At 34.0% G+C, this 19,918-nt stretch overlaps 1 protein-coding gene across 3 annotated transcripts in view; it reads right to left on the bottom strand.

Annotated features, from left to right (window-relative positions):
* Positions 1 to 19,918, bottom strand: part of LOC101900828 (AMP deaminase 2) — a 55,829-nt gene that overhangs the window by 31,048 nt on the left and 4,863 nt on the right. Inside the window, exons 1-2 of one of the 3 annotated variants that reach the window (XM_005178917.4) lie at positions 13,725 to 13,916; positions 5,163 to 5,608 (exon numbers count right to left, since the gene is read on the bottom strand). The exons of 1 other annotated variant lie outside the window; for it this stretch is intronic. In XM_005178917.4, the coding sequence (XP_005178974.1) occupies positions 5,163 to 5,415 (253 nt within the window). In that variant the 5' untranslated portion in view covers positions 5,416 to 5,608; positions 13,725 to 13,916. Of the gene's footprint in view, positions 1 to 5,162; positions 5,609 to 13,724; positions 13,917 to 19,918 lie in introns of those variants that run through there. One more of the 3 variants, XM_005178919.4, reaches the window with a different exon arrangement.

Here is a 19,918-nt window from a genome sequence, read left to right on the forward strand (position 1 = left end):
AAATGAGATTTACTATCTCCATATATCAAACAGATTGGAATTATTTATAGCACGATTCTTATCAGTTAATATTCTATTTATTTATGATAGCAGCTCCCCAGAGGAATTTGTATATAACCTCTGTGGCGCTAATCAATTACAATCAACAATCAACCCATTTATATATTGAGCAATTAGCAGCTAGCTCAGAACACACAAAATATTTGATTTTTTTTAAAGAGTTTATAAATATATCTACCCAACCCCTGCTGGGCCTTAAAAATATTTAATAGAGACATTTCTATGATTGATTATCAGCTCCATTAAAAATAAGGTTTGACATCGCGAACCGCATGGAGTAATTGGTAATAAATTAATTGTATTAACAATTATTGTATTATTTATAAATTTTCTAGGTAAACACTTTGGTGCGCCAACCAGTGGTGTAGGTAGATTACCCAGCTGGGAGGGTGGCTGACTGAGAGATAATAAATGTCTCAGCGAGAGAGAGAAATGTCACCAATTTTTAAATATTTTTCCATGAAGCATAAGATCAGTTTTTTTTTTAATATTTGCTTTACTTATTTGAAGACCAATAACAATTTTAGTTAAAAAGTATAGCTAAAAATTATTTTTTATTTATTACTTTTTTAATTTTTTTAAAATTTAATATAACAGGGGTTAAAAGGAATATTTTTTAGATTTTTTTTGATTGACGCTGATATTTGATTTGGCAGAGTTTTTTTCGAAAATAAATTAATCCCCCCTCTTAATATTCCTTTCTACGCCAATGTCCGATACAAAATGCATTTGAAATTCAAACAAACGTAATAACGCCGTGGCCCTCATTTTTTTTGGGTGTTTGGGAATTCTATTTAAACGTCATTCCGTTTTGCCAAAAATTTTCCTTTCTTTCATTCATTTCATTCGTTTTCAGTTCGTTTAATGACGCTTACCGCTTGCCATTAATTTTGTGGCGAATTGTGGTGTAAATTGTAAGCAAATTGTCTTTTTGGTATGTCGCGGTCATGCAACGAACAAATAATGATAAATTCTTAGATAAATATTTGGCCACAGTTTCGTAGTTCTGTGTTTTTTTTTTTTTCTTTTTTATATCGGTTAAATGGTCTTTGACTCATTTCGAAAATGATGGGGGACAGATACGTTCTAAGTAAAATTCCCCCAAAGAGCTGTTTTTTTTAAAGAAAATAAATTTTTCTCAAACAACATCGGACCACCAATTAACATAGGCTAAAAAAATATTTTTTTTTCAAGAATCTTTGCAACAGTAATTTTGGATTTTATAAATATTTTCTAAGGTATTTTTTTTAATATTTTATTTTTATTTTATTATTTCATATAAATAAAATTCTTTTCTAGAAATATATTTTTAGGGCCATCAATTCCAGGATTAAATATACTCTTAGGAAAATTTTGCAAGTTCCACCAGATCAATAATAGCCGATTTTTTAAAGAATATTTTTCAAGGACCAACATTTCAATAATCGCAGATTTTTTAAAGAATATTTTTCAGGGAGCAGCAGACCAGTTAGCGGGGATTTTTTAAAGAATATTTTTCATGGATCATGAGGTCAATAATATAAGAATATTTTTCCAGAAATGAAGAATATTTCTAAAAGATCATCAGACCAATATTCGTGGATTTTTTAAAGAATATTTTTCCAGGACCATTAGACCAATAAGCGTGGATTTTTTAATGAATATTTTTTAAGAACCACGAGACCAATAAACCTGGATTTTTAAAGAATATTTTTTAAGAACCACGAGACCAATAAGCGTGGATTTTTTAATGAATATTTTTTAAGAACCACGAGACCAATAAACCTGGACTTTTAAAGAATATTTTTCCAGGACCATTAGACCAATAAGCGTGGATTTTTTAATGAATATTTTTTAAGAACCACGAGACCAATAAACCTGGATTTTTAAAGAATATTTTTCCAGGACCATTAGACCAATAAGCGTGGATTTTTTAATGAATATTTTTTAAGAACCACGAGACCAATAAACCTGGATTTTTAAAGAATATTTTTCCAGGACCATTAGACCAATAAGCGTGGATTTTTTAATGAATATTTTTTAAGAACCACGAGACCAATAAACCTGGATTTTTAAGAACAACGAGACCAATAAACCTGGATTTTTTAATGAATATTTTTTAAGAACCACGAGACCAATAAACCTGGATTTTTAAGAACAACGAGACCAATAAACCTGGATTTTTTAATGAATATTTTTTAAGAACCACGAGACCAATAAACCTGGATTTTTTAAAGAATATTTTTTAATGACGATGTGACCAATATGTAAACCCTAGAAACCAAATTTCTCTCAATATTACATTTCCGGATTTCATCTCTATTCCTTTACCCAATTTAGTACGCCTATCCAAAACAATATACATTTTTCCATTTTAGACATCAGCAGTGATCCAAAATTAGTACAATTTAGTACTTTTCGTGCAATTATATGGAGCATTTGAAAAAATCAGCTGCATAACCTAACCTAATAGAGGCCTCAATATCAAATTTCGGGATTTCAGCTCTATACATGCACACAATACCAAATTTAGTACCAATTAGTACTTTTCGTACAAGTATAGCACACATTTGCAAAACAACCTCCACATCTCCATTCAATATACCAACAGAGATCTCAGTATCATATTTCGGGATTCCAGCTCCGTAATTTACCTCATTAAAAAAATTAGTACAATTATAGTACGTATATCGAAAACCATCCCCTTCTCTCAACAACAGACACCAAGAGTGACATCCATACAAAATTTTCAAGATTTCAGGTCTTTTTCTTCACCCAATACCAAATTTAGTACTATTTAGTACTTTTCCCACAATTATAGTACATATTTCCAAAACCACCTTCATATGTCAATTCCAGATACAAAAAAAAGCCTCAATACCAAAATTGAGGATTCCAGCCCTATCCCTTCAACCAATACCAAAATTTAGTACCATTTAGTACTTCTGGTACAAATATGGAACGAACTTGTAAACCACCGCCAAATCTAAAGCACAAATGTAGTAATCTAAATATCAAATTTAAGAATTTTACCTCTATTCCTTCACCCAATACCAAATATAGTACCATTCAGAACATTTCGTACAAGTATAGTACACATTTCCCACACAACCTGCATATTTCAAAGTTGAAAAGCGATCCTAACCCTTCACTCAATGCCAAACTGTACCAAATATAGTAATTTTCGTACAAGTATAGTGCGCTTTTGCAAACACACCACCAGGTACCAACATAAACCTCAATATCAAATTTCTTAGACACCTACAATTGTTACAATTTAAAAACTCATGGTTTCTAGTATATCCCTTCACTCAAATCCAAATTTAGCTCAATAAATATAATACGCATTTCCAAACCTACCTCAGATACCAATAATTATATATAAATCATATTTAAGAATCGTATCTCTATTCCTTCACTCAATACTAAATATGGTACCATAAAGTACTTTTCGTACAATTATAATACACATCTCCATAACCACCTCCATATGTCAAAACTTCAAATGAACACCGATACTATTAAAAAAAATGTAAACTGGAAGCACTATCTGTTCACCCGATAAAAAACTGTCCCAGATATTGTATTATTTAGAACTTTTCGCACACTTGTAGTACAAATTTCCAAAACTACCACTTTATTATAACGTCAGGGAAGCCAATACATAATTTAAAAATCACTGTTTCATCCGTTCACCCTAAACCAAACAGTTCCAAATTTAGTACCATTTAGTACATTTCGCACACTTAGTACACATTTCCAAAACCATCTCCATATCACAATTCCATACACCAATAGAAACCTCAATATCAAATTGGAGGATTCCAGCCCTATCTCTTCAACCAAGACCAAATTTAGTACCAATTTGTACTTTTGATACAAATATAGGACGCATTTCAGAACCACTGCCAAATCTCAAATACAGATTTCACCATATTATAGAGTTCGCAAACTGAGTACCCATTTTCAAAACCACCTTCATATTCAAAACTTACTTTCCAACCTCGATTCTCATACAAAATTTCAAGTTTTTAGCTATATCCGTTCACATCTATACCAAATGGTATCATTTTAGAAGTTTAGTACCTTTTAAGGATTTTTTGTATCCTTAAAGTTTGAAATTTCCAAAGACCCTTTGGAAAACCCGCACACTTCATCAATGATTCTCATTCAAAATTTCAGAATTCCAGCTCCATCGGTTTATCACAATTCCAACTTGTACTAAATTTAGTACCACATAAGTACGAATTTCCACTGCTTCGTATATACCCCAATCCTATACTCCGCCATCGATGTTAATTTTAAATTTCAAGATTTCAGCCCTATCCGTTCCTCCAAATTCAAATTGTACTAAATTTAGTACCGTTTAGTACTTTTCGTATACATGATTACACGCTTCCATAACTAACTCCTTGAATTGACTCTACTCCTCAACCTTTATTTCATTTCCAAATTTCAAGTTTTTAGCTTTAACCCCTCACATGATACGAAATGGTACCAAATGTAGTACATATTAGTACTTTTCGTACGAATTTCTAAAACTCTTGGTACATCTATCATACACTTCTTCGGTAACCCTCATCCCAAATTTAAGAGTTCTAGCTGTTTCTCAAATGCAAAGGGTACGATGTATATAGAACCTTTTAATACTTTTCGCCTTATCTAACACCTCCGGACCAAGAGTGACCTTCACCTAAAATTTTAAGTTTTTAACTTCAGGCGTTTCATCTGGACGTTGATGAATTGTTAAATCAGTCAGTCAATTGCTTCACTCTTTTATTAATATAAATGTAGATAATATATAATATTTTCATGGCTTAAAATATTTTTTTGGAGGATTAAAAAAAATATTCCTTAGTAGCCAGATATTAAAATCTTCAGAAGAAAAACTCATATTTTTGAAAATGTGTTTTTACAAAAAAAATTAAAGAAATTTTAGGAAAATTTTTTTCATGAATGATTTTGGATTTAAAGCAATATTTTTAAGAACAAAAAAAATAAATTTTGTTTGTCATATTTCCTTTAGACACTATAAAAATGGATATATTTAAAGGCCATCAAAAAATATTTCGAATTTCCCACTTCTTTTAATACGAACAAATTTGTTTTCCTTAAATACTAACCTTCATTCGGTTGACACTTGCACTTGGACAGCTTTAAATCGCTAAAACACTTGCAAACCAGCAGACAGGGTGTAGCACTGCCACTGCGATTGCCGGTGTTGGGAGCGCTCGTTGGAAAGCCAATATCTTCACTGCTACTGATGTTCAAGTGTAGAGGGGGTGTTTTCGGGGTGTGGACATTGTAGGGATCCAGCACTTGAATATCCATTGATTCCATGGAATCGGTTGCAATTAAAACGCCACGCGAACTCATTATTTGTTTGTTTTTTTTTTTTTTCTTCCTTTGTTTATTTATTTTATTCCTTCTTGTTGTTGGTAAATACACAAAAATTAGTTTCCTTTTTTCTTTTGTTCAAAGAGGGGAATACCTTGTATTGTATGGTTGTTGTTATTCCTTTTGGTAAAATTTATTTGTTAACTTTGTTTATTGATGTCAGTCGTAGACACTTCGTAGAAATTACACAAAATTAAGGTGATATTATTAATGACACTCCGGCCAGCCAGCCAGTCAGCCAAGCAACCAATCGATTCCAAGCTATTGGATAATGTTGTTCTGGGAATGTATGAATTATTTTGAATGTAGGTGAGGGTTTTCCCAACCCCTCCCCTACACTTGCTTTGTAAAACAATGACCATTTTCTTGTTTTCAGAGAATAATTAACCCAACAAATAAACAAACAACCCACATTTCCCTTTGTCTCTGAATTGAAATACCAAGAAATAAAGATAATCACCAAATTCTATTGCCAATTATAAGAAAACCCTATTAAAATTAAATACTTTGTATTTTTTGTCTCATATAAAAAAAGTTAATTTAAAATATATATTTATTTATTATAATATAAAAAGATATATATGAAATACCACTTCTTGTTTATGCAGATGTTTTCAATAAAATTTTTTTTTGAAAAATTTCGAAATCAACATTTCGACAAACAATAAATAAAGTGCATCACACTTAAATCGGGCCACCGGGCGGACCGTCAAGCTGTCGCACGTCGTAATAAATAACATGCCTCGGACTGACTGACGTCATGGCCATTGAGGAACATCACAGCCAGAGATGGCCACACAAGATGGCATATTTAAAGGAAAATTCCCACTTAAAAAATATTAAAGGAAAAATTGCCAGAGTGAAATTTTGCACTGAAAAAATTCGAATAGTTCCCAAGTAATGTACTGTTCTCAATCAACGGTTAAAACCTTAAATAAAACCAAGTACGAAAGCTGTAAGTTCGGCCGGGCTGAACTTTGAATACCCTCCACCATTTGGTACAAATTTGGCAATTTTCAAAAAAATAAAATCCGTTTAAATTCTGTTAAAATCTTAAAAATACCGATTGTAGCCGTACATTAGGATATAGACGACGACGTGAACCTTAATAGGCAACTTTTATCACAAGCTATTACAATATTCAAATAAGATACTTGAAAAAAAAATCTGTTTATCTAAAATCATCAAAATACCGAATATCGGGGGTTCCGTTATATGGGGGCTGTACGAAGACGTGAACCCGCACAGACAATTTTCTGTCATAGGCTGTAGTATCCATTACGAACATCAAATGCGAAATTTGAAACAATTCCGGTAAATAATGTCGCTAAAATCATCAAAATACCGAATATCGGGTGGTACCGTTATAGGGGGGCTATACAAAGACGTGGACCTGCACAGACAATTTTCTGTCATAGGCTGTAGTATACATTACGAACTTCAAATACCAAATTTGAAGCAATTCCGGTAAAAAATGTCGCTAAAATCATCAAAATACCGAATATCGGGTGGTACCGTTATAGGGGGGCTAAACAAAGACGTGGACCTACATGGCTCATTTTCTGCCCTAGGATGTAGAATCCATTACGAACTTCAAACACCAATTTTGAAACAATTCCGGTAAATAATGTCGCTAAAATCATCAAAATACCGAATATCGGGTGGTACCGTTGTAGGGGGACTATACGAAGACGTGGACTTACATGGCCCATTTTCAATACCAAAAGTCCTGCAGACATAATACATATTTGAGTAAAATTTTATCAACCTACTTAATTTCGTTCGGAAGCTAGTGTGATTTCCACAGACGGATTGACGGACGGACATTGCTAAATCGACATAGAACTTTATGCTGATCAGGAATATGTATACTTTGTGGGGTCTAAAATGTATATTTCGAGGTGTTACAAACGGAATGACAAACTTAATATACCATCCATACTATGGTGGAGGGTATAACCAGTAAAAAACATTAAGTTCGGCCGGGCCAAACTTTTAATACCCACCACCATTGGATAAAGAAAACATTTTTACATTAAAGTATCTGAATGCAAATGTGTTCCTCTTTTAACTAGAAATTCCAGTAGGACCGTTTTGATAATACTGTTAAACTTTTCGAAAAACCATAAAGTGAGTGAGGCCGTTGTATGGGGGCCACACCAAAACGGGAACCTCTATAGACAATTTTATACTTCTTAAATACCAAATTTGAAGCAATTTCGTGGGTAAATGTGACTAGGATTACCATAAAATCTATGACCTACAAATACCAATTTTTAGACAAATCCGTGAAAAAATGTGGGGAAAATCATCAAAATTCCGAATATCAATATCAACAATCCTAGACACAATACAAATTGCTCTGTTAAATTTTGAAGCTCTACGTCAAAAATATAATGATTTTAACCGACAGACGGATATCATTAATTTTTTTCCACCTTTTCTAAATGGAGGGTATAAAAATGCAAAACGTACTGAAAGGTACATAATTATATGAAATATGGAACGTAGAATACGGTTGCATACCAATCAGATCAGATACGACAAAATTGGTATGATATATTGTTGTATTTTTTGGGAATTGGAATCAAAAGAGGAGAAAAGTATTAAATATAAAGAACTAGGAAGTGCCACCTACTTCGTCAGCGAAAAGTGGACCTAAGATTGGTTTCAACAGTTTGTGTTGGGCCTTTTTATATCCTACAAAATGTTCAGGGTATTATGTCTTTGTGCATTACGTTCAGGGTATTATGTCTTTGTGCATACCTGTTACGAACAGGCTAAAGGAAACGAGATAGACCCATAGTTCCTTTTGTTGATCTGCATAGAATCCCATTTTGAGCCGGCTTATGCATGTCTGTCCGTCGTCTGTCTGTCTGTCTGTTTGTCCCTGTATTTATGTAAGCAAAGTACAGGTCCCATTTATTGCCCGAAATGCCCAAATGAAATTTTGCACAAGTCATTCGTTTGACTCAAGGATGAACCCTATTGAAATTGGGGATAGTGGGTCGAAATTTAGATATATCTCCCATATATATCTTCGTCCGATTTGCCTTTTACTGTGCGACAAACGTGTAATATTAGCCCAAATGGGATGGAATTTTGCATATACGACCAATTAAGCCTGGAAATAAGTATGCCAAATTCGATCAAAATCGGTTCAGATATAGCTATAGCATAATTTTGTCCTCCTATGCACTCTGTAACAACAATATTTGGGGAAATATAACAAATACGGCAAGACAATTCCGAAATTTTATCGAGATCAAAATCGGGATTCAGATTCGGATATAGCTCCCATATATATCTTCGTCCGATTTGCCTTTTATTGTGCACGAAACGTGTAATATTAGCCCAAATGGAATGGAATTTGGCACTTGCGACCAAATTGGGTGTTGGGTCAAGGAATAGGGCACCCAATACCCAATTTAGAACCACTTAGTACTTTTCGTACAATTATAGTACACATTTCCAAAACCACCTCCATATCTCAATTGCAGATACCAACAGAAACCTGAATATCAAATTTGACGATTTCAAATCTATATCTTCACCCAATACCAAATTTAGAAGCATTTAATACTTTTCGTAGAAATTTCGGACGCATTTGCAAACCACCGCCATCCATCTTAAACATACATATCAACAATAACCTATATATGATATTTCACACTTTTATACCTATTCCTTCACCCAGTACCATATGTAGTACCATTTAGTACTTTTCGTACAATAATAGTACACATTTCCAAAACCAACTTTAAATCTCAATCCTATGCACTAACAGTGATCCTAATACGAAATATCAGATTTCAAGCAATATTAGTGTCTTTCGTTACCAGCTTCTATCGTTCACCCAAAACGGAATTGTACTAAATTTAATACACATTTCCTAAACCCCATCTACAAAAATTAATTCTCGTACCAAAATTCAATATTATACCACTATCTGTTTTCAAATTGTACCAAATTTAGTGAATTTTTGTACTTTTGGTACAAGTATTGTTATAATTTCAAAAAAAAAAAAAAACTTTAGTTTGTCTAACCTACACAAAATCAAGGGCTCTTAATTAAGATTTCCAATCTTATTCCATTACCCAATACCCAAATTAGTACTATTTAGTAAATTTCTTACAAACATCGGACGCATTTTTAAACAACTAAAAAATCTCAACCTCAGATGCCAACAGTTATCTAAATATGAAATTTCAAAATGTTATCTCTATCCCTTACCCCAATACCAAATGTAGTACCATTCAATGCTTTTCGTACAATAATAGTACACATTTCCGAGGCCACCTCCATATGTCAAGGCTATACACAAACAGCGACCCTAATACCAAATTTAAGATTTCAAGTAATATTTGTTCACCAAATACCAAATTATGACAAATATGGTACTGTTTAGTACTTTTCGTACAATTATAGTACATACTTCCAAAGTTATCTCTCTAGCACAAACCTATCACCAACAGGGAGCCCAATCAAAATTTTCAACTTCATCTGTCCACCCTAAACCAAACTGTTCCAAATTTAGTACAATTTTGTGCAGTTCTAGTACACATTTCCGAATCCACCTTCATACATAAGACTTCCGTTGACATAATACCAAATGGTACAATTTTAGAAGTTCAGTGCCATTTTAGAACGTTTCGTATCATTTAAGTTCGAATTTGCGAAAATCATTTGGTACATAATAACTATCCTGCACTCCATCCGTTACTCTCATTCCGAATTTGTAAATTCTATCGTTTTCGAACCCTCGTGTAAAATATGAAGATTCAAGCTTCAGCCATTTCGTCTAGGCGTTGATTCTAGACCACACAGTCAGTTATTTCACTACCCTTTTATATTTAGATTATTACTTTTTTTTATTAAAATTATTATTTTTTATTTATTTTATATTATTATTTATTTATTATTTTATTTATTATTATTATTACTATTTTTTTTTTTTTTTTTTTTGATCAAAAATCGTAAAACCTAATTTTTTCTTTAAAAAATATTTACGGTCACAAAATCAAATATCTATGTCCCAAAGAAGATGATTTAGATTTCTTTGCACTCAAATGTTACTTTATAAATTGCACGCTAATTATAATCAGCATTAGCATCTGAAAAACGAATTGCCACACACACACAAAAAAGTGTCAACGCGGTATGCAAAAATACTCCCACACCAGCGATGCCAAAGACACCAGCCGCCTTGGAATAATATGCAAATTTAGCAAATTCAATTTCTATTTTTACACTCCGAGCATTGGCGTGGACGGATCGTTCTTAATGAGGAGTTGTATGGTGCAAACATAATAATTATTATTTTTCAGAGGTCTTGGCTACGCCACTGGATCCTGTAAATTATTTGCACTAATTTTTCTCACTTAGCGATCAACGAGTGGCATAAATCTTTTTTTGAACGTTGTCATAATTAGGCGCATAATTAGAACTATCATGATATTCATTTTTGTCATATTTCTTTATTATTTTTTCTATTTTTCCGATTTCAAAATTGTAGATTTATTTATTTTTCTGTGCATTTATGTATCTCGGTCATATCAATTGAGATGAATCATTTCCCATGACACAATGGACAGCGTAGTATAGTTGAGTACTACAAAACGCTGATATTCTGAAATTTGCTACATATACCGCACTTGGGGTCATTTTAGAATTTCAAATTCAGGAATACGGCGGTCAGATAACTTGGCATTAAATTGGAATGTTATTTATTTTAAGAATAAGAACAAAAAAATACACAGATGGGTAGAATTAGAATTCCAAAACTAATCTAATTTACTGTTAGTGTACAGTGCCAAATTTCAGATTTCAAGCAATATCAGTACCATTTAGGACCTTTCGTACACTTGCAGAACAAATTTCCAACCCCAACTATTTATCTTAAGCCTATTCACCAACATTTCAAATTACCGGCTTCTTTCGTTTACCCAAAACATCATCCTTATATCAACCCCATTTCTAAGAATTGATTCTCATACCAAAATGTTACCAAGTTTTAAATTTTACCAAAATTAGTGCATTTTAAGACTCTTGGAAATTTCGAAAAACATTTTTTTTGTTTTTTTTTTTTTTGTAAAACTTTTTTCAACCTTATGCCTTCACCCGAATTATGTACCATTTAGTACTTTTCGTACAATTATACACATTTTCAAAACCCCTTCCATGTCTCAATCCCAGATACCAACAGAGACCTTAATATAAAATTTCAGGATTCCAGCTCTATCCCTTCACCCAATAACAAATTTTGTACCATTTAGTATTTTTCGTACACATATAGGTCAAATTTCCAAACCACCGCGCAGATACCATCAGTAATCTTAACATCCAATGCACCACGGAGATATGAAAAAACTGCAACCAACTTCAGACTGCTGTCATTTCTAAACCACTCGTCCGACAGCTGTTAAAATTATTCCAGTGACAGCTCAGACAGATAAAAAGTTATTCGTGATGGAATTCAAGTGTGATAGTGTGATTTTTTTATATTTGGCTGGAAAACCACAAGAGGCAATCGTTAGAGCACTCCAGCATTTAAATGTGAATAAATCTTTTGTGTCTCGTACCATCGCTCGTTACCGCGATACGTGATACTGGTAGCGATGCCCGACGTCAAGGAAGTGGGGGGAAGAAAACAGCAACATCAGCAGAAATGGTCCGAAAAGTAAAGGAGCGTCTTGATCGAAACCCGCCTCGCAGTGGCCGAAAAATGGCTCGTGAGGTGAACTTATCGCAATATACCATTCGGCAAATATTGAAAACATGAGCTCGGGGTAAAGTCATTGAAATTCCAAAAAGTGCAAGAACTTACACCGCAACAGAAAGAAAATAGACTCAAAAGAGCGAAAGAGTTGCTTCGCTTGGCGGTTATAATAAAATTCTATGTCGATTTAGCGATGTCCGTCAGTCTATCCGCCTGTGAAAATCACTCTAGCTTCCAAACGAAATGAAGTAGGTTGATATAATTTTGCTCAAATGTATATTATGTAGGACTTTTAAATTTGAAAATGGGTCATAAAGATCCACGTTTTGGTATAGCCCCCATAAAACCGTATCTCCCGATATTCGATATTTTGATGATTTTCGGGGATTTTCACCGGAATTGTTTGAAATTTGGTATTTGAAGTCTCTAATGATGCTACAGCCTATGACAGAAAATTGTCCGTGGAGGTCCACGCCTTCGTATAACCCCCATATTCGCATTTGAATATTGTAATGGCTTAGCTCGTATAGAACCTAATATAACAGCTTCATTTGGTAATTTTAAGATTTTAACAGATTTTTTAACGATTTTTTTTTTTTGAAATTTGCAAAATTCGTTCCAAATGGTGGAGGTCATTCAAAGTTTGGCCCAGCCAAACTTACAGCCTTTTACTTGTGGTTTTCTTTAAACATTTTTTTGTTCATTCGTATCTTGTATTTGTTCAGATCTCCTCTCATAATCTACTTGTGTTTCCTTGTACATATAATGGAACTCGTCCATATAATAAGACTCTTCCACACAACTAAACTCTGTTTTTTTTAAGATTTACTCATATTTTACTATAACATATTTATATATTTTTTTCTAATTATAATCATTTGGTTGGCAATGAAGCACGTCCACCTCTGTTGTAAACAAAACAAATAGAGCAAAATCGTGAGAACAAAATATGTGAGAGAGAGTGAAAAGAATAAAATGAATCATGCCATATCAACTCTCTCTCTCTTGTTCTTGTCCCAATTGTGTTATTGTTTTGATTTTTCTTAATTCTTAAATGCAATAAAATTTTAATTTTTGTTTTTCTTAACAAAAAATGTATGATAATCATCCAGATATGGCGACGACGATGACAATGATGTTATCTATGAAAGTCGACAGACCACGACGCAAAATACACAAAAGAAATTATGTGAAAATGCGTCTTGAATTTTCGAGGGGCAACCCAAAAAAAAAAAAAAAAAAAACAAAGCAATAAACCTGACAGCGACCGTTTTTGGTAGAGAGATTGGTTGGTTGTCTGATGGGGGGAGCGGTGTTTGGAGACAATAAAAGGATGCAGTTAATTTCCAATGCTTGGCATTCAAATCTTGGCTTTGATGGCGTTCGTGTCATTTCAACGTCACAAGGCATTTTATATGAATTTCCATTGGGTCTTTTTTCTTTTGCCGACAAATGTCATTTGGCTTAACACAAATTGCATAATGATGCATTTTCTTTTCAATTTTGTTTCACAATTTTTTTTTTCTTTTTGACACATTTTGTAAATTATTCCGCCGGAGCACACACTTACAAATGACACACACGGATTATCGAACTAAAAATTTTTTAAAAGTCAAATTTTTTAAAATATTTTTTGTGTTTCTTTTATTCTGCTTGATTCCTTGTTTATCGTTTGACACAATCTTTCTTTTTGATATCTGCTCCAACACGAAGTAATACTGTTTCGCTTGCTGATTGACTGACTGAACAAAACAATTTGGTTTTTCAAAGCAACGACGGTCTCTGGGTTTTTGGTCGGTCTCCCCATCAGCTGGCTGAGTGCTTGTTTGTATTGTTTGTTTGTGTGGGAACCAAAAACAAAAAAAAAAACAACAGAGAAAAGAAAATAGGAGAGATGTTTGTTTTCGGTCGATAGGTGCTTTTTTTGTTGTGGGACTGGTGCTTATCATGTTTTATTCCTTTGCCGGGAACGTATTTAGAGTAGACTCTCCTCATTGTCATTTAAAGTACAGAATAGTGAATATGTCGTCAATTTATATTTGACGTAATTATCGTCATGGCTCGTTCGTTTGGTACTCATATGAATGGAAATTCAAACAAAATGCCGCTCTCCGTCGTTCGACAGCACCCTCCCAATTAGACCCCTTTATAGCTCAACACATGCAAAGAACAACAAAGTCAGTCAGTCAGCCAGTGAGAAGTAATAAATGAAAACTTTGTGTTTGATATAAATTTAGCCATTTGTTTGTTTTTTTACTTTGCAAAAACAACAACAAAACAATGAGGTGTTACTTTTTGCACAAAGTATTGTTCGAGGGAGGTTCGTTAAGACAGTAGTGTTTGGCTGGCTCTATTAGGGAGGGAAAACCAAAAATTGTATAGGGTGCTTTTTTAAGAGCTGTAGGAAAGTTATTCGAAATCATGACTTAACTCTAGTTTAGAAAAAACTCTTAGATTTTTTCGAAATTTCAGAGGTTGGTATTTTTAACCTGATTCTGGGAAACTATTTTTTCTTGGGGGACGGACTCGGACCGAAAGTCCGGGTCAATATATGTTTTTAATAAAAAAATACTTTATTTCGCGTAGCCTACGTTGGATTTACAAAAGTATCAAGTTTAGAAAATTTTGGTTTGCGATAGCCATACCCAGAAATAAAAACCTCAAGCAACGGCCAAAGGCCGGTTACTTTCAATAAGTATTAAATTAAAAAAAACCGAAGAGAAAACCTCAAGCCCCGGCCGAAGGTAGGCTACTTACAAAAAGTATTAAATGTAGATACCTTATTTCGCATATGCCCGCGTGGGACATACCCAGAGGAGAAAATCTCAAGCACCGGGCGAAGGCCGCCTGCATACAACCACTGTTTAATTTAGACAAATTTTAGTTTGCGTGGCCAATTTAACATACCCAGAAGAGAATATCTCTTAACCCAGAAAAGGTATTAGCACAAATTGTAGCATTTTGGAAAGATAAGAGTGTAGGCTATAATTGGAATTTCTTTGTTGTTGCCCATAAATGGGCCCTTTTTCGACTTTTTGGGGGTTTTACAAAAAATCCGGGTCCAAAAAATCGATAATTTGACTATAACTTCCGAACCGCTTTAAACAACCACCTCACGTGTCCACTTATTTTCTATATCGGGTAAGTGGATGCGGAGCTTTAACCCGGTCTCGGGTCCGTCCCCCTAGAAAAAAAATAGTTTCCCGGAATCAGGCTATACATACCTACCTCTAAAAAAAAATTAAACTAGAGCTAAGCCGTCTTCATGGTTATGAAAAGGGAAATTTGGTTATCGTTGTAAAAAGTTGTACATTCTTGCAGTTCTGGAAAAGGCCGCTTATTACATCTTTGTGTAAAAATTATGTTGCCGGACAAATACAACGTTTTTCGTTGTTACAAGTTTCGTTTATATGTGAACTGTCCGATAAGCCAAAGGTTTGCCATAATTTAGATTAAAAATATGGCAAAATTCATTCAAATAAAAAATGGATATCATTTTCGCTGCAAATTAAAAATGTTGACCCTTTGTGGGGGGGGACTAGAAGGAGTGGACCGATATTAAATTTAAATTGATTTGAATTATTTAAATTTTGTAAAAAAAAGCACTAAACAAGTACTAGTCGACATTAAAAACTATAAGGCCGGACCGAGCTTTGGATACCCTCCAGCATTTAGAACGAATTTAAAAATTTTCAAAAAAAATAAAATCCGTTAAAAATTCTGTTAAAATCTTAAAAATACCAAATATAGCCGATATATTGGGGACGTGGACCTGCATAGACAACATTTGTCATAGGCCATTACAACATTCAAATATGAAACTTGAAAAAACGGTGAATAATGTAAGTAAAATCATTAAAAATACCGAATATAGGGAGGTATCGTGGACCTGCACAGACAATCTCCTGTCGTAGGCTGTAGCATCCATTATGAACATCAAATACCAAATTTGAAACAATTCCGATGAATAATGTCGCTAAAATCATCAAAATACCGAATATTGGGAGGTATCGTTATATCGGGGCTATACAAAGACCTATACCTGCATACACAATTCTCTGTCACAGGCTGTAGTACTTATTAGGAACTTCAAATACCAAATTTGAAACATTTCCGGTGAATATTGTACCTAAAATCTTCAAAATACCAAATATAAGGAGGTACTGATATATGGAGCCTATACGAATACCTGGACCTGTATAGAAAATTTTCTGTCATAGATTGTAGTTCCCATTACGAACTCCATATGTGAAATTTGAAACAACTCCGGTGAATAATGTCGCTTAAATCATCAAAATAACGAATATTGACAGGTACCGTTTTATGGAGACAATACGAAGACGTGGGATTGTATACGCAAGTTTTTGGCGTAGGCTGTAGTACCCGTTACGAACTATCATAACGAAATTTCAAACAACTCTGGTGAATAATGTCCCCAAAATCTTCAAAATATTGAATATCTGGGGGGTACCGTTGTATGTGGGATATACGATATCGTGGACCCATATAGATATTTCTCTTCCAGGGGATTAAAGTGCTTAGTGTGGATTTTTAGACGATTTCATTGATCATCAAAATATCGAATATAGGGAGGTGTCGCATATGGGGATATACGATATCGTGGACCCCTTCCAGGGGTAAAGTTCTCAGAAGGAACTCCTTTTGTGGATTTTCGAACAATTGCATTGTAATTGTATAATTGCATATGAGGGGTTCCGTTATATGGGGGCTATACGATATCGTGGACCAATATAAATATAGCCCATCTTCGAACTTGACCTGCCTGCAGGCTAAAGACTGATTTGTGCAAAATTTTAGCTTCCTATCTTTATTTATTTTGACTCTAGTGTGATTATAACAAACAGACAGAAGGACGGACGGACAGAAGCACAGACGGACAGGGCTAAATCGTCTTAGAATTTTACGCTGATGAAGAATATTTACACTTTGTTATGTCTAAAGTTATTATTAGACCTCCAAAGTATGTATGGTGGAGGGTAAACAAAAACACACAACTATTGATAACTGGTAATATTGACACTTACAATACCGATTCCCGACCAACGACGTTGAATCGGCTTCAACACATAGAAAAAGGGCAATAACTTATATATATAAGGGCGAATAACTTATTTTTCTCATTACCAAAAAATGAAAAAGGGTGAATAAAGTGTACGTGTCTGACTACAGAACCAAGCGTCGCGTTTTTAAAACTCATCGCCGAATATAAAATGCAACGATTTGTTAATGTAGATGTTACCAGAAAAATTTTGGGAGTCCCATTAGCCGAATAACTCATTACATGGTAATATAAACAACGCATATTCTGCATTACCTGTAGGTTCAAAGTAATATGTTATTTCTAAAGGCAAATTAACTTATTTTCACCGATACCAAGTAATTAGTGTGTAGTTAATGCAACTACAAATCTGAAGATCAATACCAGCAGCGAATAAAATAAAAGAGTAGAAAGCTGAATTCAAAAATGCTGGAAACCTATTATTTGGTAATGAGAGTTTTTACCGGGATTCATCCGGAATGTATCACACGAATGCTTCGAAAAGCACTATTAAAAACAACAAAAACTGGAAGATTTTTATTTGTGGATTTTAATATAAAATTCAAATTGTTAAAAAATTGTTTGCTGGGTTAATTTTTCTTCATTACCACAAAAAATTAAAAATTTTTCTCACATTTATTTTTTGCAAGTAATAGATACGCTTGGCATCGGCGTCACCCCTGCAGTTAGTCACCTTTTGTTTGGAGTGTGGCCAGAAATTGAGTAGTCCAATGAACTGCACAGTTCAATTAATTGGATAAACAAAATCATAATGTACGATTAATGGTCTAAATTTATTATAATTTTTAAATTTAAATTTAATAAATAACAACAATTTATGACAATATAACAGATTTGCGATAATATGTAAAGACAGTGAAAACATTTTTGTATTAAAGCTTCTGACGATGATGTAATGAAGTCTTCTGGTGTCGTATGCTTGATTACTGCATGTAAACAAAAAATAAAGGGATTTATTTTTAGCAAAGAAAAGTATCTTCCAAGAACGTGAAATGAAATTCCGATTTATTTCAATATTTTGAGTAACTAACATTTGGGTTAACTGTTTTTGTTTTAATGAAAAATCTTTATCGCTTTCAAAAGATTGACTACAAGGTGAGATAAAAAAAACTGCAACAAAATCAAACGCCATAATTTTAACACTTTTATTTTTTTAATTTTATTGAATGAAAGCAAAAAATTTCAGAAATAGCATCAAATTTTAGAATAAGTTTAGTTTTGTTCGAATTGGTCACCTTTGGCACGAATTATGACCTTCAAATGGCCAATGAAACCGTCACACGCTGCCAGAATGTTGCTCTGCGGTATTTTGTCCCATTCCCGGCGAAGCGTTTGCTTGAGGTGATCGACACTTTGGTATTTTTTAGTGTCAACCTTGCTTTTGCAAAATACTCCAGACACAATAGTCCAACGGATTGGTATCCGGAGATTTTGGTGACCATTGTGCGCTGGAAATGAAGCGAAGAACGTCTTTTTGTAACCATTCTTGGGTGGCACGTACTGAGTACAATGGTGCTGAGTCCTGTTGGAATGTCCAAGATCTGCGGCCAAAGTGTTTGCGTGCTCAAGGCTTTAATACACCCTCCGGAATATTTTCTTGATATTATTCGACATTTATTCTGATGCCACGGTCAATTAATACAAGAGGGGAGCGACCATCGGCTGTTATGGCGGCATACACCATCACCATGGCCGGCGTTTGAGTTCTGGTGGCCAACCGAAGGTGCACATTTTCAGCTGACCTCTTTGGCACGATTATTTTGTTTGTTTACAACTGCTGGACAACGAATATTTTCTCATCGGAGCGGAGAAAACTAAATTCGGCAGTTCACCACTTTCAGCCAAGCGAAGCAACTCTTTAGCTCTTTTGAGTCTATTTTCTTTCTGTTGCGGTGTAAGTTCTGGAACTTTTTGGAATATCAATAGCTTTACTCCGAGCTCATTTTTTAATATTTGCAATTTTTCGGCCACTGCGACGCGGGTTTCGATCAAGTCGCTTCTTTACTTTTCGAACCATTTCTACTAATGTTGCTATTTTCTTCCGTCCACTTCCTTGACGTCGGGCTACGCTACCGGTATAACGTTAACGAGCGATGGCACGAGACACAAAAGATTTATTGACATTTAAATGCTGGAGTGCTCTAACGATAGCCACTTGTGGTTTTCCAGCCAAATATAAAGAAATCACACTATCACGCTTGAATTACATCACGAATAACTTTTTTTCTAGAAAATTCTCACCAAAATGCTTTTGTACGCTTCTAAACAATATAATGAGTTGTCACTGGAATAATTTTAACAGCTGTCGGACGAGTGGCTTAAAAATGACAGCAGCCTGAAAAGTGGTTGCAGTTTTTTCATCTCACCTTTACAAAAACAGTTTTTCGTTTGGTCCTGCATAATTGAGTTTAAATATGTAGAAACAATGCCCCAGCCTTCCCCACCCAACAATATTTTCAACAAAAACCAAACAAAGCTATCAACTAAAAAACCTTGTGAAATGGAATTTCCATTCTTTATACTTTTGCCGGTCACCACTCCCAAAACAAAAAAAAGAAAAAAAAAAAACAAACAAGCCAACAAATTTTCAATCGATATTTTGTTTGTGGAAAACGTACATTGACCTCTCATGCATCAAAGTCGCCTAGAGGTAATTTGACGATTTTTTATGTCAATATTTAAAT

The sequence above is a fragment of the Musca domestica genome, unplaced genomic scaffold (genome assembly GCF_030504385.1).
Source record: "Musca domestica strain aabys unplaced genomic scaffold, Musca_domestica.polishedcontigs.V.1.1 2, whole genome shotgun sequence".
Lineage (NCBI taxonomy): Eukaryota > Metazoa > Arthropoda > Insecta > Diptera > Muscidae > Musca > Musca domestica.